This window comes from Mustela erminea, chromosome 4 (assembly GCF_009829155.1).
Source record: "Mustela erminea isolate mMusErm1 chromosome 4, mMusErm1.Pri, whole genome shotgun sequence".
Classification (NCBI taxonomy): domain Eukaryota; kingdom Metazoa; phylum Chordata; class Mammalia; order Carnivora; family Mustelidae; genus Mustela; species Mustela erminea.
In genome coordinates, this window is record NC_045617.1 from 89,404,991 (window position 1) to 89,431,498 (window position 26,508).

The 26,508-nt window shown below is 42.4% G+C and overlaps 1 protein-coding gene across 4 annotated transcripts in view; it reads left to right on the forward strand.

The window, feature by feature from the left end:
- BICRAL (BRD4 interacting chromatin remodeling complex associated protein like) overlaps nt 1-26,508 on the forward strand; it is a 94,141-nt gene that overhangs the window by 45,550 nt on the left and 22,083 nt on the right. For 2 of the 4 annotated variants that reach the window (XM_032339996.1, XM_032339997.1), the window contains 4 exons: nt 8,607-8,652; nt 9,400-9,448; nt 9,537-9,605; nt 11,911-13,587. In XM_032339996.1, coding sequence (XP_032195887.1) covers nt 8,612-8,652; nt 9,400-9,448; nt 9,537-9,605; nt 11,911-13,587 — 1,836 coding nt within the window. In that variant the 5' untranslated portion in view covers nt 8,607-8,611. Of the gene's footprint in view, nt 1-7,688; nt 7,777-8,083; nt 8,105-8,606; nt 8,653-9,399; nt 9,449-9,536; nt 9,606-11,910; nt 13,588-26,508 lie in introns of those variants that run through there. The other 2 variants (XM_032339998.1, XM_032339999.1) reach the window with 2 other exon arrangements.

Genomic DNA, 26,508 nt, shown 5'->3' on the forward strand with positions numbered 1-26,508 from the left:
TTCAAAGCGTGGATATTTATTCACTGTTTCTTATACTTATTTATGTGCTATTTGCTGGGAGTATACAAATAAGTATGACAAGATCCCTGCTTCTAAGGGTAGCACTGTAATATAGTCTGTATTTGTATAATACAAAGGTATTATATTGTTGATTTCTAGATTATCATCTAGATGATATCATTTCTAGATGATAATCTAGAAATCAACAATATAATTGATTTCTAGATGATAATCTATTAATAGCATTTAAATTTGAAGTCAGTCTAGTCTGTCAGTCCACTGTAATTGAGCCGTAACTTAACACTCCAAGCTCTGAGCTCCGCAGCACGCAATGTGAGTTGAGATTGGCGCCATTGCTGCTGGGGCTTGTCACTTGCAGAGTTGGTTCCTCTTGAACCACCCCCCATTCCCTCCAACCCCGCTCTGAATTTAGATTCAGCAAAGACTTTTGGGACTCAGCCAGTACTCTCTTTTGATGCCCTCCTTTGTTTAGACCTGGGACCCCCAGCCTGGCACACAATTGACAGCTGAGATTGAAAGAAGATGGAGAAGAGAGGCCCGGAAAGATTTCCCCCAGGACCATCTCTGCGTCAGTCAGACAGTGTATGCACATGTCTTCCATCTGTAGATTTCTAGTGGATATTAAGATTTTGGGGGGTCTTTAGCAAACATGCTAAGCACCATTTTTATGAGCCCTGAAGTTTTTCAGTGTGTATATTTCTGGCCAATTTTAGAATCTGTTTACTCAGACTGCCCGAGATTATTTTCTCAGACCCCAGTTTGAGAAACACTGATTTGTATGGTTAATGATTCTATAGTCAGTAAACTTAAGGTTATTGTCACTGTGTTGCAATTTCTCTTAAAGAAGTTTGATTTTTTTTTAAGATTTTAAAAATTTATTTGGGAGAGAGAGACAGAGATAGAGCAAAAATGAGGATAAGCAGGCTCCCTGCTGAGCAGGGAACCAGACATGGGCTGATCCCAAGACCTTGGGATCATGACCTGAGCTGAAGGCAGACGCTTAACTGACTGAATCACCCAGGTGTCCCAAAAGTTTGATACATTTTTCAGACTATATTTATCACTATTCTGTCACTTGCTGAAATAATCATTAATGCACTTGGTATCTATGGGTCCTTTCATTTTCAGATTGACATTCGTGATGATCATTCTTTCACAACACACAGCAAACCTTTGCATTCTGGGGGTTGGATAAGTTAAATGGTTTTCAAACTTTTTTATCCTAGTTGAATATGAATTGAGTTACTCGATGAAGGGGAGAAGTGAGAGTATCAGAGTGTCTCTACCACCAATTTAGGCCTTCAAGAAAGCTCCTGGACACCTTAGAGGATGCTAGGTCTCCAGGGAACAAAATTTAACAAATCGTAGCGATGGCTATTAACTTCATTTGGGGATGAAAAGATGCTCCCTGAGAGACTGGAGCTTGTTGGTAATCACACAGTAGTCATTGTCAGATATCTAAAACAAGTCCTTTGACTTCCAAATTCAGTGTTCTTCCCCACGTGTCCCCAGCCTCCGTAAGCCTTGCCAGACTTGGCCCTGACGCCCTGAGGTTGGCCCCTCTTCTCCCCATGGTATAGCACATTGTGTAGCCAGCTAGATTGCTTATTACGTGAGGTTTATTTCTGCCGTACCTTATTCTAAGTAGGAACTAAAGCAGCTTTCAAGCCTTCAAATTCTGTATTTCATGAGTTGAAGCAAGGCCCAGTATCGCCTACATTAATGATCATCTGATGGAAGAATTTTCTAATTCTCAAGGTTTTCGTCTAATAATATTTCTTAGTCTTTTCTACCTTCTCTTCGTTTCTGGCTAGAAGTCTATAGCCAGTGACAAAATGCAAGACGCTCTTTGTTGAATAATAACTGAAAAACTCAGAGCCCATCATGTTAAGTTTGACTGCTTCTTCTGATTGCAAATGGGTGAAATTGTGAAAATACCATCATGGTTTCTTTTCCTAGTAAAATGTTCTATTATTTCACCAAAAAAAAAAAAAAAAAAAACAAAACAGGGGTTTTACCTAAAGAAGCTTGAAAACCCCTGCCAAAAATTCTTAGCACTTTTCACCTTACATTGTAATAAACTATTGAACGTCTCCCTTCCAGAAGAAAGTGAGTAACTTAAAGTCAGGAACCATGCCAGAAGGTTTCACACTGTCTTGCAATTTTAAAGTTTAAGAGCCCATTACAATTACAATAGAGCAAAAGGAGTAAGGTGAGAATACTTTATATCTTAGTTGACAGTTACTTGCCCTGGTAACTGGCTGTTCTATGGCATAGCTGTTTGATCATGACAGTCTTGGAAAATCGTTTGCTAAAACATGATAATTTACTTTTCAGCATTGCTTTTGCAGTCCTACAAAAATATTAAGTGTGTTTACATTTATTATTACATTTTATGTCACGCTCATTTGACATTCTCAGCCTTAACACAGTACCTGGCACAGAATAGGGGCTAAATGTTTACTAAATGAGTAATGAATACTGTTTTCATCCACTGACCAACTTTAGTAAAGATTCGAATTAAAGAAGTAGCTTTCCTCTTTCCCTAAGCTATTCTTCAGGGTAGAAAACAAAAGGAGGTATGGGATAAAACTGTACGATTTACTGTCCTCTGTTTCCCCCCCTTTCAGTATACTCTGATCTTATAATTCATGCCAATTAACTCATATAAACTGCTGTTACCACCTAAAGTGCTTTTTTTTCAAAACCTTAAATATGACTGTAGAGCCAAGATGAAGGAATAGGGACTGGATTTACCTTCCTGCATTGAAAAAAAAAAAAAAAAAAAAAGGTTAAAAATAGGATAAAACATATTAAACAGTGGCTTTGAGACATGGGAATCAGGAAGCATGGACAGGGACTCCTGAGAAATGGCAAATGGATGAGGTGAGCCCGATTTATAATACTCTCTGGGGAGAGTTGCCAGACCACAGCATAGGGGATGGGATGCCAGATGGAGTCTGATCATCTCCCAGGGTTGAGCTGATGTGGTTGGTAGGTGACAATGGCTAAAACACATGGCAGAATATCGGAGAGGAGAGCACTGCCCAGGGAGAAAACCCTTGAGTCCTTAGCTGATGACTGGTCAGTACATGGGGTGTGGGGGAGAGACCCAACTCCTGGGAGAGAACCAACCAAAAGGATTAAAGGGAACAACACTCGGAGCACAATTTTTATGAGGCCTCAAGTTTTTCAGTGTGTGTATTTCCAGATGACTCGAGAATCTATTAATGTTTCTCAAACTTGGGAACTCGGAACACCCAAGATTATATTCTCAGACCTGAGTTTGAGAAACATTGCTTTGTATGGTTAATGATTCTAGGGTCAATAAACCTAAGCTTATCATCACTCTGTTGGAATTTATCTTAAAGAAGTTTTGTTTTGTTTTGTTTTTTAAAGACTTCACCGGTTGATTTGAGAGAGAGGGAAGGGATGAGAGGGGGGGTCAGGGAAGGACAGAGCCAGAGGGAGAAGCGGACTACCCACTGAGCAGGGAGCAGGGAGGCCCATGTGGGGCTTGGCAGCCCAGGACCCCAAGACCACAGTCCAAGCTGAAGGCAGACACCCAGTCGACTGAGCTACCCAGGCGCCCCTTAAAGAACTTTGATTTGTTTATCAAACAGTATTTATCCAGGGCTGAAAATGGTTTGTGTTCCTACCTGTGAGAGTGCAAAAATCCTTGTAATTCCTGAGACATCAAGTGATATCCTCAACAGATGAAGAGTATTGCCTCAGGATAGGGCAGAATTCCCCTAAAGACTGACAAAACTTGAAAGCAAGCCTCAAGAGAATCAGATGATTTATAAGTAACTTAATTGAGTCACCTGGGTGGCTCAGTGGGCTAAGCATCTAACTCTTGGTGTCGGCTTAGGTCATGATCTCAGGGTCAGGGTATCGAGCCCACGTCAGGCTCTGCACTGGGTGTGGAGTCTGCTTGGGATTCTCTCTCCCCTACTCCCTCTGCCCCTCCCCCCAACTCTGTCTCTCTCTAAAATAAACACATAAATCTTTAAAAAAAAAAAAAAAGGTAACTTAATTGTGTCCTAGACAAAATTATAAAGTATCCATAGGGATACAGAAATATCCAGTACTCAATAATATAAAATTAACAATGTCTGGCATCCAATAAAAATTTATCAGGTATGCAAAGCAGCAGAGAAATACCACCAGTAATGAAGAGAAAAAAAATCAATAAAACAGACCCAAACATGATACAAATGATAGAATTGGTGGAGAAGGATATTAAAAATTTATTGCTATTTTTCTTAAGTTCAAGAAGATAGAGGGAAGATTGAACATACTGTAGTATACACACTCTTCTGTACCTTTTCCCTTTTTTTAACTTTATTTTTATTTTTTTAAAGGTTTTTTTGTGTGTGTGTTTTGTTTTGAGAGAGAGAGAGAACACAAATGGGGAGGAGACACAGGGAGAGGGAGCAGCAGCCTCTCCACTGAGCAGGGAGCCCGATGCAGCACTTGATCCTAGGACCCTGGCATTATGACCTCAGGGGAAGGCAGACACTTAACCGACCGAGCCACCCAGGCGCTCCTGTACCTTTTTGCTTTGACCATGTATCTTTCGAAGTCAGTTTGTATAAAGCTTTTCCATTGTTTTTAATGGCTAGGTAGTATTCCACTATGTGTGTAAACCAAACTGGTTTAATGTAATTCTCTATTAAGGACATCTGGGTTTTTTCTTAATATTTTAAATCACATTACAATTTATATACCATACATTCAACCTTTTAAAGTGTACAGTTCAGTGATTTAGTCCCAAAAAGAAACCCTGTACCCATGACACCTAGATTTTTTAGTCTTTCGCTAAAAGCAGTAATGCTGCCCTAGATACTGTCATATGTTTTCATACATGTGCAAGAGTATCTGTAGGACAAGTACCTGGAAATATTCACTAAGTAGAGTGATTTGTGCACCTAAAACTTTGAAAGATACTGCTAAATTGGCCTCCCCAGAGGTTATAGAGTTTACACTCTCGATAGCAAGGTATAAAAGTTCCCATTTCCCCACTTACAGATCGGCATAGTCCAAAAAACCTTATCTTTGCCAATCTGATAAATACTAAGATCTCACTGAAATTTTAAATTTCTATTTCTCTTATTCAAAGTGAGGTTGATTCTTTTTATATGTTTAAGGGCTGCTTTCCTTTTTTTTTTTTTTTTTTTTTTAGATTTTATTTATTTATTTGACAGACAGATCACAAGTAGGCAGAGAGGCAGGCAGGGAGAGAAGAGGAAGCAGGCTCCCCGCTGAGCAGAGAGCCCAATGCAGGGCTCAATCCCAGGACCCTGAAATCATGACCTGAGCCGGAAGCAGAGGCTCTAACCCACTGAACCACCCAGGTGCCCCAGGGCTGCTTTCCTTTTTTAATGAACTGACTGTTCATGCTCTTTGATTTTCTGCAGGGTTAACTATTTTTCTTGGTTATGGGAGCTCTTTATGTATTTAGGAAGAAATGCCCTTTGTGATATGAATTGGAAGTATTGGATTTTTTTAGTAAAGTATAGATCCACCATCTTTTCTCCATACAGCTAACATCTTTCCCCCACTGATTTAAAAATTTAAAAACTGATTAAAAATGTCACTTTTGTGCTGTGTCCTCTTGATTAGAAGCTATTATTCAAAGTGTTGACTTGCATAAGGACAATTTTAATAGTAGCTTCAGTTTTTTTTTAAGGAGTGGTAATCAGAGGGCATCAGGGTGACTCAGTTGGTTAAGCGTCCAACTCTTGATCTTGGCTTAGGTCTTGATCTCAGAGTCATGAGTTCACGCCCCATGTTGGGCATAGAGCCTACTTTAAAAAAAAAAATTTTTTTTTAAAAAGGAGTGGTAATCAGGTGTCTGGGGTAGTGATTTCTGACCTCTTTTGATGCCTGTCAGGATTCTGTAAGAACTATAGTCTCCTTCCCTCTGACAAATCCTCCTGTTGTGAGCTGCTGTTACTGAGTGTGTGCTGGGCTAAGTAGTAGTTTTTAACCATTGATCTAGAGGTTTTCCCTAAGAGGGAGCCTCCTCTTTCCCATGTTATAAATTTCACTTGTGGCCAGAGGCCACTTAGTGATTCCAGGGTTGTTACTTTCAGGAGAGAAGAGTCAGGAAGGAAAGGGAGAACCTTTACAAAGAGAACTAAACTCTTCATTTTTGAAGTCAGTTTCTGATCCTCAGGTTGTCTTCCCACTTCCGAATTGTTAATTTCTACACCTCTCCTTTGGGGAATTGACTTTGGTGGACCGTGTGTCATCCTGGGAAAAAGACCTGCTGGGTTAGGTGGAGGATGATTGTGTTTTGGCCGTATGTAGAGCTGGGGACATAGGAATGGGAGTCATCTCTTTGAAACTGTTTAAAGTCAGAAGAGTATGGCCCTTTAAAAAATAGAATTCCCAGGGTACCCCTGACTATAAAGGCTCCTGGAATTCTACCCAAAGGGGACTAGAGTCAGAGGCCTGTCTGGTAGGCATATGCCACTGACTGGGACAGATAACCCCGGGGAGCATTCTATCAACCTTTTTAGCAGTCCGTTGGGTTTGATAGGGGAAGGTCCACAATGGCTGTTTATTTCATCCTGTATTATAAAATTATTCCCATGTTATAATTGTGCTACTCAAGGAATAGCTTGTCACTTCGAACATCGGCCAATGTTTTCTGGGCTTGAAAGTCCCAGTGGAGGTGAAGCCTTGGTAGAGGTGACTGGTGCTGACTTCCTTTCTCAACGAGTTAACCCTTGGGTGTCTCCTCTGCTAGAGACACTCGTACAGATATAAAATAGAAAGGGAAGCGGGGATAGTTGGGAAAGGTAGTTTGGGTACAGGCTAGTTTTCACTTACAGTGTTTTCCTAAGTTTGTTCCAGAAACTGTTAAACACTATAAAAAATAATTTACAAAAGATATAGTGGAACTCCATTTAAAAAGTCATGTCAAAGTAAAGAAAAATATCCACTTTATAGGCTTAATGATACGTCAAAATTGCCCAATTTATTCCATGTGATTGGGATATCTGGAAGACAAGCTTGTGGCACAGTAATGAGCTGTGGCTGATGCAGTTCTGCCATATTCAGTATCAGGATTTAAGAGAAGCCCTTCCTACAGATTTCCATGTATCTATTTAATGATAAGTTTCCTTGCTTTTCCTTCAACATTTTCAGTCCTCAGAAGTACGGTCGTGCTAGCATGTTCCTTTGTAACTCCTGAATCCTCAAAGTGGATTTCACCTGGCCTGCTTTCACAGCTTTAGCCTGCAGGTCACCCTTGGATCAGCTTTCCCCTCTTCTTCCTCCTGTCTCTCTGGTCATCCACCAGAGTTCCACTTCTGATCACCCAGGCCATTCGGCAGCTGAACGAATTCATCCCCCTCCCCCCAACAGGAAGGTCTTACATTGGGGGATACTTACCCCTTCCAGACCCTTCCTGGAGGAAGCAAGTTTCCTTCCATGTGGCAGGAGCCAGTTTTATACTTGTTTGACCTTGTGACTGATAGGATGGGGAGTTTGGGGGAACTGGAGAGGAGATCTTGGTTTTAACCAAGAAAAAACATTGAGTAGAAATTATCCCTTCTGCCTTCTTCGGGCGTGTCCCTCTTCTGGGCATCTCTTCAGGATTTCATTCCTCCGTCCAACTGCCGTTCACAACTGCCCTTTCCAACTGCTCCAGAACTCTTGGCCCCGGCATTCCGTGATGTAAATTATTCCACGCATGGCTCGAAATGGGTGCGAAGCAGTGTTGCCAGGTGTCGGATCACTAGTGTAAGTTTACCGGATCTCGGGGGAGGGAGGAGAAAGGGAGAGAACTGCTCTTGGAACTTGTCCAGTTGTTACTGTTTCAGCCAGAGCACAGTAATCGCGCTGGCTGAACTTGATGCTGTCGGTGGCTGGGGAGAAAAGGAGCTTGGAGCTCGGAGCTGGGGGGAGTTGGGGGTTGAGATTTTCTACTTTAAAGATTCTACCGATGGCATATAGATTGTTTGGAATCAAACAGTCGGCGGTGCTGCTACCCGGGGGGAAACATGGGACCTCTGGGGCCAAGCCTGAGGCAGGACTGCTTGGGGCTGTGGTGTCTCCTCGGTCTCCAAAAGTAGGAAGAACTGGCTTTTTCTGTTTTTGTAAAGAGAGCCAAAATATGGCAAGAAATCCAGATTGCTCACCATGTTTGGAAACAGTCAGTCATAAAACGCACAAGGCCTCTGAATACATAAGATTTTTTTTTCTAAAACAAAAATACTATTTCTCCCCCATTTTCATGGTAGATTTTGAGGAAGTTGCAGTTCCTGGTTTACAGTCCCTTTGGGAATCTGTGTGGGAAGGGTTGCTGCCAATTATCTTGGATTTATCTAGATTCCTTTTTGACTTGTAAGTTAAGGATTTGTGTTCAATAAGAACAACTTAAATTGAATATTCAGTGTCTTAAAGACCACAAAATTTTAAAAATGCTATTAAAGACAAGTAATTAGAGGAAGAAAGTACACAAATTACACAGTTACTTTACCTAGGAAAGTAAAGAGTGTATTTTTATGTTGTACTGATGCTATTGGCTTTAATCTGCTTGGCTAACCAGCACGTTATTCCTTTTCTTACAGTTGTCATGGATGATGATGATGACTCGTGTCTCCTTGATCTTATCGGGTAAGACACTCGTTCCAAAATCAGGGTAAATCAAATGTGTGAGGTTCACTGTACTAAAACAACCTAATAAGCATATTAAAAACTGGGTGGGTTTTTGGGGTGCCTGGCTGGCTCAGTCGGTGGAGCATGTGACTCTCGATCTCGGGGTCTTAAGTTCAATCCCCATGTTGGGAGTAGAGATTATTTAAAATTTAAAAAAAAAAAAAAAACCTGGGTGGGCTTTTAAAATGAAAATCAACATAGAATACTGGTTAGCAAATAAAAAGACAAACTATTTGGATACTCTAGGTTTCATAATTGGGCCATCCTTTATTAAATTTACCCTCTAACAAATCCCAGCAGGCAGATATGAATGATAATAGGAAATGGAACAACATCAAGAAATCAATAATAAGGGGCGCCTGGGTGGCTCAGTTGGTTGGGCGGCTGCCTTCAGCTCGGGTCATGATTCCAGGGTCCTGGGATCAAGCCCTGCATCAGGCTCCCTGCTCAGCAGAGAGCCTGCTTCTCTCTCTCCCTCTGCCTGTTTGCTTGTGCTCTCTCTCTATCTCTCTGTCAAATAATTAAATAAAATCTTTTTTTTTAAATCAATAATAAAACAAAAAACTATTAATAAAATTGTTTAAAAATAGGGAGAGAATGTTACTCAGGCCAATATGTCATTTTCTTTTTACCCTAGTGAAAATGAATCCCAAATATAGGTCACATATTTATTTGCTGTGTTCCTTTCTTTTTGCTATTTTCCAGAGACCCACAAGCACTGAACTATTTTCTACATGGACCTAGTAATAAATCTGTAAGTAATACATAGAATGTCGCAGATATAAATTTTGGGACTTCTTTACAATTAAAGTAATCACTTTATCAAATTTGTACCTTTGCAGAGCAATGATGACTTGACTAATGCAGGATATTCTGCAGCCAATTCAAATTCAATTTTCGCCAACTCCAGTGTGAGTATTAGAAACTGAATCCAGTGGTAAAGTGTTTCTGTCTCATTGATGGCTTGTGAACCAAGGCTTTCATTGCCTTTGGAGCCTGATGAAAGTTATTACCTTGTCTCTTATAATTGACACGGAGGGAGGACCTGCTGAATGGTGTTGACATGGTCTCCTTCTAACTTCGTTGATTCAGATAAGCTATATGAGATTTACTTTGCCATTTTCCCGAGCTTTCAACTGTCTTTCTAAAATGACTCTAAAATGTGATAACCTAAGACAGTCATACTAGAATGTTTTAGACCTTATCACAAAGCTTTAAAGAAATTATTCTTAATTGTAGTTACTAAACATTTCCATCTTAAGTAAGAAAAAAAGGTAATAACTAAAACTTACTGAGCATATCATGTTCTTGGCAACAAGAGTTTAGCATGATTAAGCACATTAACCCACACAGTAACTCTGTAAAGTAAGTTCTATTATGACCTGTATTTTATACATGAGGAAACTAAAGCACAGAGAGGTTAGTACTTACTCAGAAGTTTACAGCCGGACGTTGCAGAGCTAGGACTCTCCCTCAGGTCACCCATTCTGGATCCCATATTCTCAAGCTCTAGGAGCATCTAGACAAGAAACCTGACCTCTGGGGGATAGGGAAGTCCTGCTTGCAGACTACATCCAAATAACTAAGGTTACGCCTATGTTGCTTTCATCTTTTCAAGTGCCTACTTCTGTCATAACCCAGAGTCAGACTGCCCAGGTTTGAATCTTCACTCTAATACCTACTTGCCATGTAACCTTAGATCTAGCATTACATCTCTGTAAGGTTCAGTTTCCTTATTTATGAAACCAGGAGAATAATAGAACTACTTCCTAGGTTGGTTAACATTAATTAACTAGTCTGTGGAAATTACTTGGTACAATGCTCAATAAATGTTAACTTATCAGCAGGGACTTTTATTTTCTTCATCTATAACATGGAATAGTATTTGGAAAGTCCTTGGGAGTGCACCTTTCTTTCAAGTATTTGAATGTGTGTGAGTTAGGTAAGATCATATCATGCAAGACACCTCCACGTGCTAGGGGCGGTTTTAAAGTCATAATACCGATCTCCCATAAGGCTTGCAAACCAGGAGCATTTGGCTTGAAAACCAGGAGCATTTCTGAAGTTCATTCTGAATGAGTGATAACTTCATGTGATGCCATTAAGCCCATAAAGTAGTTAGCCTACCCCTCAACATTAATGATTTTTATTTACCAACCTTCCCCCTTCCATGTGAATATTAATTTAACTTTTCAGACTGTTTCATTTGGTATGTATTTATTGGGCTTTTCTATTCCATCATGATATAAGGTATAGTAGGAATTTTTTTTTAGTAGAAATATTTTGGGTCACGTGGGTGGCTCAGTTGGTTGGACAGCTGACTTTGGCTCAGGTCATGATCCCAGGGTCCTGGGATGGAGCCCCACATCGGGCTCTCTGCTCGGCAGGGAACCTGCTTCTCCCTCTCCCTCTGCCTGTCTCTCTGCCTACTTGTGATCATTTTCAGTTTTCTTCATATGGCTGTGTTGTCTCTAGCTAGAATGCCCATTCCTAAGGACTCCTTGAGGACAGTAACTAACACACAAGTGGGTGCTCAATAAACTGTTGATGGACTCTTACTTGTAAATAGGACACTGAAAGTAGTCTTGAAAACATCATAATAGGCTGATTCTTTCTAAGAAATCAAACAAGCATTTATTCATTTTATGTGGGAAGCTTGTTTTTGTCTGGACTGGTCTTGCTTGGGGTGTTAAGGGTTAGAACATGGGAGGTGGGTCTGAGAAGCCTTGAAAGACAGGGCTAACTCTGGGCTACCTTCTGAACCTCTAACAGAACAATACCCAGAATGCCCAAAACTCACTCGGACTCCCGTCGTACAGAGGACTAGACATGGCCATCTCCTGGATACACACACACCCTGGGCTGAGTCTCACTCAAGCCCTGGACTGGGGGCAATCCTGAAAAATCAAGTGTGTCCCAATATCACAAAAAATGAAGCTGAACTCCAGGTAGTCATCAGTATATTCCTGTTACTTATCTACTTTCTATAAAATAATTTACCAGAGCACTGAATGGGTACACTTAACACAAACAGTATTAGATGTTACTAAGGAAAGAGAACATCAGAATAAGCTAAGCACTTTGGAGAGTTCGTGCCTGAAAAGCAGACTGTTAAACTTTATCCTGTTCAAAAGTGAGGCACTTTTTATTATTACTGTTTTTTTAATATCTTTCCAAGTTTCGAAATGCCAGGTAACATACTGCTTTTCCTTTTAGAATGCTGATCCTAAGTCATCCCTCAAAGCTGTAAGCAACCAGCTTGGAGAAGGGCCTAGTGATGGACTGCCACTCTCAAGTAGCCTTCAGTTTCTGGAAGATGAACTTGAGTCTTCTCCTCTTCCCGATCTCAGTGAGGACCAACCTTTCGACATTCTTCAGAAATCCTTGCAAGAGGCCAATATCACTGAACAGACATTGGCCGAAGAGGCATATTTGGATGCCAGTATAGGTTCAAGCCAACAGTTTGCACAAGCTCAGCTTCATCCTTCTTCATCAGCATCCTTTACTCAGGCTTCTAATGTTTCGAATTACTCAGGTCAGACGTTGCAGCCTATAGGGGTGACTCACGTGCCTGTCGGAGCATCGTTTGCAAGCAATACGGTGGGTGTACAACATGGCTTTATGCAACACGTGGGCATCAGTGTTCCCAGCCAGCATCTATCTAACAGCAGCCAGATTAGTGGCTCTGGTCAAATACAGCTAATTGGGTCATTTGGTAATCAGCCTTCCATGATGACTATTAATAACCTAGATGGATCTCAAATCATATTGAAAGGCAGCGGGCAGCAAGCCCCGTCAAACGTGAGTGGAGGGCTCCTGGTCCACAGACAGACTCCTAACGGCAACTCGTTGTTTGGGAACTCCAGTTCCAGTCCAGTAGCACAGCCTGTCACCGTTCCATTTAACAGCACAAACTTTCAGACGTCTTTACCCGTGCATAACATCATCATACAGAGGGGTCTTGCACCAAATTCAAATAAAGTCCCAATTAATATCCAGCCAAAGCCTATCCAGATGGGTCAGCAGAATACATACAATGTGAACAATTTGGGAATACAGCAGCACCATGTTCAACAAGGGATCTCTTTTGCCTCTGCCAGCTCACCCCAGGGCTCCGTCGTCGGTCCGCACATGTCCGTGAACATTGTAAACCAACAAAACACAAGAAAACCAGTCACCTCACAGGCAGTGAGCAGTGCTGGGGGTAGTATCGTTATTCATTCTCCCATGGGCCAGCCTCACACGCCCCAAAGTCAGTTCCTCATACCCACAAGCCTTTCTGTCAGTTCCAACTCGGTACACCATGTCCAGACCATAAATGGGCAACTGCTTCAGACTCAACCTTCTCAGCTCATCTCTGGCCAAGTGGCCTCAGAGCATGTCATGTTGAACAGAAATTCTTCCAACATGCTCAGGACCAACCAACCATATTCTGGGCAGATGCTGAATAACCAGAATGCCGCCGTCCAGTTGGTGTCTGGGCAGACGTTTGCCGCCTCTGGAAGCCCCGTGATAGTCAATCATGCCTCTCCTCAGATCGTCGGTGGACAGATGCCCTTGCAGCAGGCATCACCAACTGTATTACACCTGTCACCTGGGCAGAGCAATGTCTCCCAAGGAAGACCTGGCTTCACCCCCATGCCCTCGGTGACCAGCATGTCAGGACCCAGTCGGTTCCCTGTTGTCAGCTCCTCCAGCACTGCCCATCCTAGTCTTGGGTCTGCGGTTCAGTCGGGTGTGTCAGGATCAAACTTTACGGGAGACCAGCTGACCCAGCCAAACAGGACTCCAGTACCGGTCAGCGTGTCTCATCGTCTTCCAGTTTCTTCTTCCAAATCTACCAGCACCTTCAGTAACACACCTGGAGCGGGAAGCCAGCAGCTCTTCTGTCAGGTACGTTTGCTTTAGCATGCGAACATTTGGAGGATTACAGAACAGAAAAATGGAATGTGTATTTCACAGAATGTTGTTTTCATCCTAACCTCCCAATTTATTGACTTCCAGTTTTCAACTTATGGTTGATTACATTTTTTCTTCCTAATTAAAATGTTTATCCATCCTAGCATTATGGTTTGGAGTGGGGACCGTAGAGTCAGACTTACGGATTTAAGTCTAAGCTTTACAACACAGAGTCAGTCTTACTTTAACTTACCTCTCTAGACTTAATTTTCCTCATCAGTGAAATAGACATTTACTAGTGCCATTTCATGGCGATATTGGAGAATTAAATGAGATAATCCACATAAAGCACTTAGTGCAGTCCCTAACAGCAAATAGCAAATACTTAATGAAAGCCCATTGATACATATACTTGATGAAATGTATTATAGGCATTTAAAATGAGAGTTTAGTGTAGATTATTTACTTACATCACGGAGCAAGCCACTAGGTGGTGTAACTACGGACTGAGTGAAGAAGTTGGGGCTGCTTCCTGGGTGCCAACCGGAAAGGCTCCGGGTCTCAGTGTGACTCATCAGTGGTAACTGGCCTGCACCAGAGGGATGCATACGGCGGGAAGGATCCCAAATTACCTCGGGCAGTTGGTAAACCCACAGAAGGACCATGTCTCTGAAAAGCATCCCAGATGTCATCAGCTTTGGTTCTCACCCCACCTTCTGCCCCCCTCGGCAGATCCTTTAACAACTCTTGCTTCCGCTTCCATTTCCGCTTCCGGCTCCGCCTGAGCACCGCCCATAGTTGCAACTCCGCTCCCTGCCTGCAGCCCTGGGGTGGACCCTACTTCGTCCTCCTTTTCCACTGCCTTGCTCCTCCGCATCTATAAGTATTCAGAAACCTTTCTGTGCCAGGTACATTGATGTTAACTAGGGAAACAAAGATTATTTATGATCAAGGATATTCAGTGCATTACTTTCGGTGTCAGAGGTGTGTATGTGTGTGCGTGATGAAAGAATGTCAGACTTCTAGAAAGGTTAAAGCTGAAGAGTAGTATAAGCACTTTCATATCCCCTTCACTAAGATTCCCCAAATGTTACTGTTTTGCTACCATTCATTTTAACCTTCTCTTCCTCTCCCCCTGCACTCACTCTCTCTCTCTCTCTCTCTCTCACACACACACACACACACACACACAATTTTGAGAGTAAATTGCAGGCATGATGCCTCTTTGCCCCTAAATACTGTGGACTTCAGTGTGTACTTTCAAAAAATGGTGACATTCTCCCATAGAACCATAAATTATATGGTTAACAAAATCAAATTAGCATGGTTACAATATTATCATTTAATCAACAGTCCTTTTCCAGATTTGGTCGATTTTCCCAAGAATGTCCCTTTCAGCAAAAGGGGGAAAAATTACATTGTTTTGTGTTTATGATGCAGGATCACTGCCTAATTTTGTTGTCATGCCTTTAAATCTAGAACAGGTTCTCTATCTTTCTTTGTCTTTTATGACCTTGATATTTTTTAAAGGTTTTATTTATTTATTTGACAGAGAGAGAGATCACAAGTAGGCAGAGAGGCAGGCAGAGAGAGTTGGGGAAGCAGGCTTCCTGCTGAGCAGAGAGCCCAATGCAAGGCGCGATCCCAGGACCCAGAGATCATGACCTGAGCCGAAGGCAGAGGCTTTAACCCAGTGAGCCAGCCAGGCGCCTCTGACCTTGATATTTTTGAAGAGTACAAGCCATTTACTTTGTAGAATGTCCCTCAATTCAGGTTTCTATGCCATTTCCTCATGATTAGATTCAAGTCATACATTTGTGGTAGCATTGCCACGGAAGTGATATGTCCTCACAATATGGACTTGTCCCATTACCAGTGGTTTAAACTTTGAGCACGTGCTTTGGATGGTGTCTGATGCTTCTTAGTAAGTTTCTTCAAGGGGATACTTCAGCACTCTGCAGGTGTCCAGTTGCTCATCTAACTTGCACACACTGCATTAAGATTCCATTGATAATTCCTGACCAAATCCTTCCTTACAAAATTAGCTATTACCATGATAGCCATCAAATTGAGATTGTCTAATTCCATCATTTGTTCTACATTAATTGTTGGCATTATATCTAAGAAAGCTTTTCTTTTTCCCTTTTTACTTATGTGTTTGTTTATATCAGTATGGATTCACAAATTCTTTTTTTTTTTTTAAGAGTTTATTTATTTATTTATTTATTTGAGAGAGAGAGAAAGAATACAAGCAGGGGTAAGGAGTAGAGGGAGGAGGAGAAGCAGACTCCCCACTGAGCAGGGAGATCAGGACCCGAGCTGAAGGCAGACATTTAACTGACTGAGCCACCCAGGCGCCCCTCATACATTCTTATTTTATTCAATGAGTTATAAATTGTTATAGTCACTTATCTTGATGCTTGCTACTTTGATGGCCATTGGCTACTCCTCCAGATTGGCTACTGGTCCTTCTGACATGTTTCCATCATGTCTTGAGCACTTTCTTTAATTTCAAGCAAAACAAAATGTTCCATGTTCATTTTTTACTTTCCCACCTCTGCCCTGGAATAGCCATTTCTTTGAGGAGCCTTATTCCTGGGGAGCCTGGGTGGCTCATTGGGTTAAGCCTCTGCCTTCGGCTCAGGTCATGATCTCAGGGTCCTGGGATCGAGCCCTGCAATGTGGAGGGGGGTGGTCTCTGCTCAGCGGGGAGCCTGCTTCTCTTTCTCTCTCTGCTTGCCTCGCTGCCTGCTTGTGATCTCTGTCAAATAAATAAAATCTTTTTTTTGTTTAAAAAAAAAAGGAGCCTTATTCCTTCTAGTGGAGAACTATTTAGAAACCAATACTGTTTAGAACAGTATTTAGAAACAGTATTTAGAACACTACATGTTCATTGCGACTGACCTGTATATCTTTACACACATGCAACATCTGTAGCTATTTATAGATCAATCTGTATTAAAAACAGTGAGTTCAGGGGTGCCTGGATGGTTGAGTTAGTTAAGTATCCCACTCTTGATTTTGGCTCGGGTTGTGATCGCGGGGTCATGAGCTGGAGCCCCATGTTGGGATCAGCGCTGGGCATGGAGCTTGCTTAAGAGTCTCTCTCTCCCTCTCCCTCTCCCTGCTCCTCTCAATAAACAAACAAATAAATAAAAACATTGAGTTTATATTGATACTTTGGATTCTAATCCAGGACCGCTGTGTTCATTATTTAAGTCTCCTTCTTTTCCATTTCCAAACATCTTTCATGTTTCCTCTCTTCTAACACTGAGAAAGGCAGCTGCACAATATATTTACTAAATTGCTCAATCCTGGAATCCCAGAAAAGAGTTTCAGAAATGCTAATCCACACCGCCATGAAAAACAAACCTACTAATGGACATCAGTGCGGTTTACCGTTCTGTCTTTAGCCTAAAGGTCTGTAGTCAAAATGCTGTGTTCATGGGGTACCTGGGTGGCTCAGTTGGTTAAGCATCTGACTCTTGGTGTCAGTTCAGGTTGTGATCTCAGGGTTATGCACTCAGACCCACATTAGGCTCTGTGTTGAGCTGGAGTCTGCTTAAGAGTCTCTCTCCCCTTCCCTCAACCCCTCCCCCCAACACATGTGCACTCTCTCTAAAATAAATAAATCTTTTTTATGCGTAGATTTTATTTACTTATTTGTCAGACAGAGAGAGAGCACACATACGGAGGGGGAGCTGTAGGCAGAGGGAGAAGCAGGCTCCCCGCTGAGTAAGGAGCCGGATGTGAGACTTGATCCCAGGGACCCTGAGATCATGACTTGAGCTGAAAACAGGTGCTTAACTGGCTGAGCCACCCAGGTGCCCCTAAATAAATGAATCTTTCAAACTACTGCATTTGACGGTTGCATGGCCTAGTGCTTCCCCCTCCCTTCGAGTAGTTATGCTAGTCATTGGAAGTCTAGTTCTGCTTGTTTCTGTTCATATTTCATTATGGAGTCTTTCCCTGATGTCCTTGTTGATTTTACCTACTTAATTTCCTTTGAAAGTACGACCCATTAGTATGGTTCCAAAAGTCAGGGCTTTGCAGAGGGTGTACCTGGAGCACCTCACTGCACCCTTCTCCCACCCTTCCATCCTTCCCTGCCAGTGCTCAGCCACCTTTGTTGTCCCCGATCTCATTCCTCTCTAGTTGATTTATCCTACGTTTATTTTCACACAAATGAGCAGATAGTGTATGTTTTCTTACTTACCTTCCTTTCTTATGCAAAGTATAGAGAGCTATAGATACTCTTCTACACTTTAGTTGCCAAAAAGTGTTTTAAAATCCCAAATGTCTGGGGACCCCTGGATGGCTCAGTCAGTAAAGCATCTGCCTTTGGCTCAGGTCATGATCCCAGGGTTCTGGGATCAAGTCCCACATTGGGTTCCCTGCTCAGCGGGGAGCCTGCTGCTTCCTCTTCCTGCCTCTTCCCCTGCTTGTGCACTCTCTCTCTCTGACAAATAAAAAACATATTTTTTTTAATTTAAAAAAATAATAAAAATTAAAAAACAAAAGCCCAGATGTCTAATACTAGAATCACGGGCTGTGATGAATGCTCTGCAGCTATTTAAAATGTTTTTGAAGGGTGCCTGGCTATCTTAATCAGTGGAGCATGTGACCCTTGATCTTGGGATTGTAGGTTCGACCCGCACATTGGGCATAGAGATTATTTTTCTTAAATATTTTATTTATTTATTTATTTATTTGAGAGGGAGAGCACAGGTAGGTAGGGGAGAGGCAGGGAGCCTGATACAGGACTCAATCCCAGGACCCTGGGATCATGACCTGAGCCAAAGGCAGATGCTTAACTGACTGAGCCACCCAGGTGCCCTGGATTACTTTTTAAAAAAGTAAAATCGGGGCACCTGGGTGGCTCAGTGGGTTAAGCCGCTGCCTTCGGCTCAGGTCATGATCTCAGGGTCGTGGGATCGAGTCCCGCGTTGGGCTCTCTGCTCAGCAGGGAGCCTGCTTCCTTCTCTCTCTCTCTCTCTGCCTGCCTCTCAGTGTACTTGTAATTTCTCTCTGTCAAATAAACAAATAAAATCTTTAAAAAAAAAAATAAATAAAAATAAATAAATAAAAATAAAAAAGTAAAATCTTGGGGCACCTGGGTGGATCAGTTGGTTAAGCGTCCAACTCAATCTCAGCTCAGGTTTTAATCTCAGGGTCGTGAATTCAAGCCTCCTGTTGGGCTCCACACTGGGCATGGCACCTACTTAAAAAGTAAATAAAACAATATATTTTTATATAAAAGTAAGTAAATAAAATGTTTTAAAAAAATAACTTGGTCAGTTGAGCCTCCACCTCTTGGTTTTGGCTCTGGTCGTGATATCAGGGTGATGAGATTGAGCCCTGCATTGGGCTCTGCATCAGTGTGGAGTCTGCTTAAGATTCTTTCTCCCTCTCCCTGTGCCTCCTGCTTGTGCACTCTCTCTAAAATAAATAAATAAATCTTTAAAAAATAACTTAAAGATTTGGGAAAGGCTTACAAAATACTTGAAGTGTATGTTTAAATTTGAAATATTTAAAATGTGCTTTTAAAGGTATAATTAGGAGGGATACCTGACTGGCTCGTTCAGTAGAGCATAGGACTCTTGATCTCAGGTTGTGGGTTCAAGCATAGAGCTTACTTAAAAAAATGAATGTAGGGGTGCCTGGGTAGCTCATTTAGTTGAGTGACTGACTCTTGGTTTCAGCTCAGGTCTTGATCTTGGTGGTCAAGAGTTCAAGCTCCACATTGGGCTCCACACTGGGTGTGGAGCCTACTTTTTCTTTTTTTTTTTTTAAGATTTTATTTATTTATTTGAGAGAGAGAGAGTGAGTGAGAGAGAATGAGAGGGGAGAAGGTCAGAGGGAGAAGCAGACTCTCCGTGGAACTGGGAAGCCAATGTGGGACTCGATCCCCGGACTCCAGGATCATGACCTGAGTAGAAGGCGGTTGCTTAACCAACTGAGCCACACTCTGGAGCCCACTTTTTTAAAAAATATATATATATTTAATAAACAATATGTTTTCACTTTTAGAAAAATAATGGAGCAAGACAGTATGTTGAATTAGAAAACAGAAAACATTTTTGCTTACAAAACACCCAGAAATTTCATTAGAAAGAAATGCAATATAACATTAATAGCAGTTCTCTGTATAGTAGAATTACAGATTATTCTCATTTTCTTCAAGATTTAAAAACTTGCCCCACATAGAAGACGTGAAATGGACAGTATTTATCAAAACATATATATATATGTGTGTGTTTTAAAAAAAAAATCAGTAAAATACGCAGTTGGTGAAAACTTAAAATAGTTCCAAAATAGTTTACGGAGAAAAGCAAGTCTTGGGATGCCTGGATGGCTCAGTTGGTTAAGCAGCTGCCTTCAGCTCAGGTCATGATCCCAGGGTCCTGGGATCAAGTCCTGTGTCAGGCTCCTTGCTTGGCCAGGAGCCCACTTCTCTCTCTCTCTCTCTCTGCCTGCTGCTCCCCCTGCTTGTGCTCTCATTCTCTCTCTCTGTCAAATAAATAAATAAAATCTTAAAAGAAAAAAAAAGAAGAAGAAAAGAAAAGCAAGTCTTCCTGCCAGTCCGCATGTTTCCCTCCCAGAGGCTCCCACCATTTCTAGGTTCTTTATATTCTTCCAGAGATGTCCTCTGCATATACAGTGAAAAATACCACAATAGACCTACTTACCTCTGCAATATACCATGGATGTTTTTACTTAATTACATAAATTGAGGATTATTTTATATCAGTATGTATTGATCTGCTTTATGTTTGTTGTTACAATTAATTATAATAGAAATCAGCCATGGCATGATTTCTTTCTCTTTTATATTTTCTATATAAGTAATGGCTTGATTAAGGAGAAACATCTCTCTGACTCCCAAAAGTTTCAGTATCCAGAGGTAACAAGAAGCCTCCACTGAAAGCTCCAAAGTAATTTTTTGTGACTTTCAATGCCAAAAGGTACTGGGAACTAGGTCAGTTGTATTATGTCAAGCGTGTTATTGCTGTAGGTTTTCTGGAACAATTAAGGTATCAGGTGTAGGGGCGCCTGGGTGGCTCAGCGGGTTAAAGCCTCTGCCTTCGGCTCAGTTAGTGATCCCAGGGTCCTGGGATCGAGCCCCCTCTGCTCAGTGGGGAGCCTGCTTCCTCCTCTCTCTCTGCCTGCCTCTCTGCCTGCTTGTGATCTCTGTCTGTCATATAAATAAATAAGATCTTAAAAAAAAAAAAAAGGTATCAGGTGTATTGGAATAAGGAGGATAGAGCCTTGGAGGCAGCATAAGTTAGAAAAGTAACGTTGAGGTGTTATCTAACATTTAAAGCCCCAGGACATCCAGAAACACTTACAACTGCTCTATTTTGCTTGATAATTTCTGTGTAAAATTTCTGTACAGATTACTTTATAGAATGTCATAGTAAACAAAAACACCATTACAAGGACTTCGCATGTTTGCCTCTTTTGCAAAATTTAACTCAGCAAGTTTTTTTTTTTTTTTAAGATTTTATTTGTTTATTTGACAGAGATTACAAGTAGGCAGAGAAGCAGGCAGGGGTGGGGGAACCAGACTCCCTGCTGAGCAGAGAGCCCAATGTGGGGCTCGATCACAGGACCCTGGGATCATGACCTGAGCCGAAGGCAGAGGCTTTAACCCACTGAGTCACCCAGGTGCCCCTAACTCAGCAAGTTTTGATCCTATAAAGGGTTAATTCTAGGGAGGAATAAGTTTCTAGGTATAAATTTTGGTTCTGTTATAGAAAATGCATTTATTTGGTTCAAAATTCAAAAGGAAATTCAAAAAGGAATATATAATAGTGAAAATTTCCCTGCTTCTGTCCCCCAGCCACCCAGTTCTCCATAGGCGACCAATGTAACCAGCCTCTTACAGAATGAATGTAAGGCCCCACCCCACCATTTGTATTGTGAAAACTTCCCAAACCCACAGAAAATTGGAAGAGTACAGTGAACCCATTCACCTAGATTTACCCATAGTTGTTTTGCAACATTTTCTTTAACTGTGTGTCTCCTTCTCTCCCTCTCTCTCTACACACACACACTTTTTTCTCTGAACCATCTCAAAAGTCGGTTACAAATGTCTTGACCCCTTGCCCTAAATATTTCACCAGCTATTTCATATGAACAAGGATTTTCTTCAGCACAGCCATAGAGTCACGATCATACCCGCCCACCAGAAAAGTTAACATTACTACAGTAAAATTGTATCAGATTTCTTCCAGTTGACCCAATAATGGCCTTTACAACAATGTTTCACTCTAGAATCCAGTCAAAAAGCACTGATTTCATATGTCACCTCTCTAGGCTCCAGGAGCAATCCAGATCATTTGTCTTGTAGATTGGCCTTAGTGTGGAGTTGTCTGATTGTGTCCTCATGGGCAGAGGCAAGCTAAACAATTGTGGCTAGACACAAAGTGTTGGCTGGGGCTGTTATTGGTGATTCTGGGTGTGATCACTTGGTTAAGGTCAGGTTTCTCCTCCAGGTCCTCAAAGGTACCTTTTTCCCTTTATAAAGCAGACATGACCTCTAGGAGAGTGCTTTGGGACCATGTGACTCTCCCGTTCCCCTGTCTCTCACATCTGTTCTCCCATCTCTCTGGTGATTTGAGACTCCATCAGTGAGCCTCTCCCAAATATTACATTGGTGGTTACAAAATGGCGATTTTCTAACTGTATTATCCTATCTATAGAGTTTTTGGCTGGGACTGTTCCATAAAGAAGAGCTTTTTCTTCTTCTCCCTCTCTCTCTCTCTTTGGGGCTCTCAGCTTCAGTGCTTACCAACTCATGGCTGTGCTTATCCCATCCATCACAGCTAACCCTCGCTCTCCCTCTGCCCAGTATCATTTTGAGGCTAAGCCAGACATGGAAGTTCATCTGTGATATTTCGATATTTGGGATCTCTAAAAGGTCATGTATTCATTTTGTAGTTGATGTTGCTGTCTGTTGCTTTCACTATTTTTTTTTAATGCCTAATGTTGGGTCCCCCAAAATTGGGTACCCCAATAATGGGTCCATGATTAAAGGAGCAAGACTGATACAAAGCGAAGGTCAAGCAAAGCTTTATTTCATGCCAAGCATCAGGAATCAGACCGACCGTCAAACAGACCGGTCGGGGGCTGCCCCTACAGAGAGGACGACCACTCCCTGCTTTCCAGACTAACTTTTATAGAGCAAAGGCCATGTGGTTGGACCTGGCCACATACAGGTGGCCAATGAAATTGTAACACACACAGGAAACTCCACAGTGATGCTAGGTGACCAGTTGAATTACAATTTACCTTAGTAGACATTTGAACCAGCCTATCACACCTTGGTTAGGATTGGCGCCAAAGGCTCTCAAAGGGTGGGGCCCATATTCTTTGGTAGCTAGGAGACAGTATGCGCCCCCCCACTGATTGAATACCTCCACCTGGCCTGACCCACCCTTGTATTTGAACTTTGTTACCTGGGACTGGTTTCCCGGACTTGCTTTTAAATTAAGTTGGGGGGGGGGGGGTAAGGTCAATTGAAGCTTTACAGCAAAATGGCAGTTCAACCGGGGTGGGGCTGCTCTGGTTGAATAGGCCCTTAGACCTAAAATGTCCTAAATGAAAAAAAATTAAAAATAAAAATAAATAAAATGTCCTAAATGTGGTCAGTGGAGGCCTGCTGAAGCTGGCTTTCTATACTTTTGACGCGGCCTGGTCTACTTTGAGCACTTTGTGGCCCAAGACCCTGTGCGAGTGTCTTCTGATTATCTTGCCTCAGACCTAGAATCAGTCATTCCTCCAGAGAGCCCTGTGAACTGAAATCCCTTAATGCAGAGCATAATTTACAGGATTTAAGCTTTCTTGTAAATAGATTAATATTCAGTCAGCAATTAAAGCAGGCAACTTAACAAGAGTTTAGCCTATTAAGCAAAATTAAATTATTTTAAGTCCAAATCTCCTTAGATCACTAGAAGATTTAGGCGATCATAAATCCCTTGAGAGCAGCACTCACCATGCTTCGTGTGTCGCCGGAGTGATCACAGCTGGTCTCCAGCCCATCGCTGCTCCACCCGACTCCCCTTCCTCCCTCTAGCTCAGCCTGGTAACCTTACAACAGAGCCAGGGGCCACCAGATCTTCAGACACCCAGACTGCAAAATCTAGGTGGTATTTGTTTTTCTCGTTCTGTACTTTTTTTTTTTTTTTTAAGATTTTATTTATTTATTTGACAGAGATCACAAGCAGGCAGAGAGGCAGGCAGAGAAAGAGGAGGAAGCAGGCTCCCTGCTGAGCAGAGAACCCCATGCGATCCCAGGGGCTCCATCCCAGGACCCCGGGATCACGACCTGAGCTGAAGGCAGAGGCTTTAACCCACTGAGCCACCCAGGCACCCCACTCCTTCTGTACTTTTATTTATTTATTTTTTTTATTATTTATTTATTTATTTATTTTAAGATTTTATTTATTTTTCAGAGACAGAGGGAGAGAGCGCGAGCGAGCACAGGCAGACAGAGAGGCAGGCAGAGGCAGAGGGAGAAGCAGGCTCCCTGCCGAGCAAGGAGCTCGATGTGGGACTCGATCCCAGGACCCTGGGATCATGACCTGAGCCGAAGGCAGCTGCTTAACCAACTGAGCCACCCAGGCGTCCCGTGTACTTTTAATAAGTTATTAAATCCTACTGATTCAAAAAAAAAAAAAAAAAAAAAAAAAACCTACTGATTTGTCTTTGAATGTCTCACACTTGTTCTTGCCAATAATAATAAAAGTAATGATCATATTATTAACAGTTGGTATAGTGCCAGGGGCTCTCCGTGTTACTACTAATTCTTACCTTGTAACTACAAGAAGTGACTGTTTCCAATTGACTGTCAAGGAGATGGAGGTTCAGAGCATGGCCACATTGCTTGGAAAAGCAAACTTTACCTGCTAGTCGGCTATGGTGTATGTACTTTTTCCCATTTCCCTCCTTTTCTGCATCCTTACCCTGAGCTAGGCTTTAAGAGGGACTGCAGTATAATGGGAAAAACAGGAGCTGGGTGAGGAATCAGAGTTTGCTTGTAGGTCCCGCTCTGCCAGGGACTGGTTTGGTTAAGTTTGTGTCTTAAACTCTCTGAACCCTAATTTCTCTCTCAATGAGGAACCCCAACTATGCAATTGAACCACCTGGGAACTTTTTAAAAATATGGGTGCCTGGGCCTCTCCTCCATAAATTCTGATTTTTAAATGGCCTGATGAAAGGGCTCTAAGCATCAGCATTTTTCAAAAGCTCCCCAAGGGATTCTAAAGAGCAACCAGAATAGAGAAGCACTGGGCTAGATGATTTCTGAGACCTAACACATCAACAAATGTTGCAATTATCTGAGTGATTGATTTGCCTTCGGCCTCTTTCTGAAGGCAGATTTCTACCACATTAATCTTCCTAAAACATTTGTTTGATGACCCGAACCAGATCATGAGAATCCCCATGGCTGCAGGAAAAAGTACAAACCCCTGGCTGACAGTTACACTGCTCTGGTTGGAAAGCCTCCATCTGCCCAGGCTGACCCCTTCTCCCCGCCTCCCTGATGAGGCCAGACTCACTGTGAGCTCCACCTCGTTACTGACACTGGTATTCATTCAACTTCCTTTTATAGCAGGTAGAAATGCTTCCCATCCTCCAGGCAGCCCCCAGAGTCCCTAAACGAATGAAGCTTTTTCCAGTTACCTCAGATACCTTCTCTGCACTGTTGTTGTTTTTAAGATTTTATTTATTTATTTGACAGACAGAGATCACAAGTAGGCAGAGAGGCAGGCAGAGAGAGGGGGGGAAGCAGGCCCCCCCACTGAGCAGAGAGCCCGATGCAGGGCTTGATCCCAGGACCCTGAGATCATGACCTGAGCTGAAGACAGAGGCTTTAACCCGCTGAGCCACCCAGGCGCCCCAACCTTCTCTGCACTTTTTGTTCATACTGTTCACTGGGAGGCACAACCACCAACAGTGTGGTTTCCTTCCTTCTTTCCTCCCTCTCTCCATCCCTCCGTCCGTCCTTCCTTCCCCAGTACCTCAGTACCTGCTATGGCCAGCCCTGGGCCAAGTGTCAGGGAGACAGCAGTCTGTTGCAGGGCAGGAGGCAGACAGATAAACTGACAGCCGCAATGCACAATGTCTGATGCTCTGCTAGAAGTAATCCAGAGTTCCAGGCTTAGAAAAGAAGCCTCTCACCCAGATGGGATGGTTGGGGAAGGTTCCCTTGACCCAGTGGTTCCTGGCTGAGGTCTGCTAAGGGAAAGGAGAGTTAGTTACCCAGGTATTAAGGGCCTGAGGGAAGAATTTTCCAGCAGTAGAAACAGCCTTGCAAAGGCTAGTGAGAGAAGAGACCATGATACTGAGGGGTCAGAAAAACAGGTTCATGTGAGGTGTTAAGATTTAGGTGGGAAAGGTGAGCAAGGACCAAATCGTGCAGGACCTTGTATGTCATGTTAAGGAGCCGGTGTCATAATTGAAGCATGAAATGCTGAACCCCTACATGAGCCGCGAGAGATGGTGAAATGGCATGGATTTGAGACCATTAGGTTAGACAGAACTTGCAATTTGGCTGTAGTGGAGAAAAAAGGATGATACACAGACGCTTGACCGTGACACCAGCTCCACTGAGCTAGAGAACCTGAAAAGAAATTATGGTTTGAAGGGAAGTTGGGAGTTTAGTTTAGGATATGTTTGTCAAGTCTCACTACCCGTGGGACAACCAAACTGTATGATAAACAGCTACAGACACCGAAGCATAGGACCAAAATGTGGACTCAGAGGGACTGAGCAGCATATAAATTGTAACTCAAGTGGTAGAAACGGATGAAATGGATCAGGGAAAGTGTGTGAGTAAAGGAAAAAAGTGGCCAGGAGCACCTGGGTGGCTCAGGGGGTTAAGCCTCTGCCTTCAGCTCAGGTCATGAT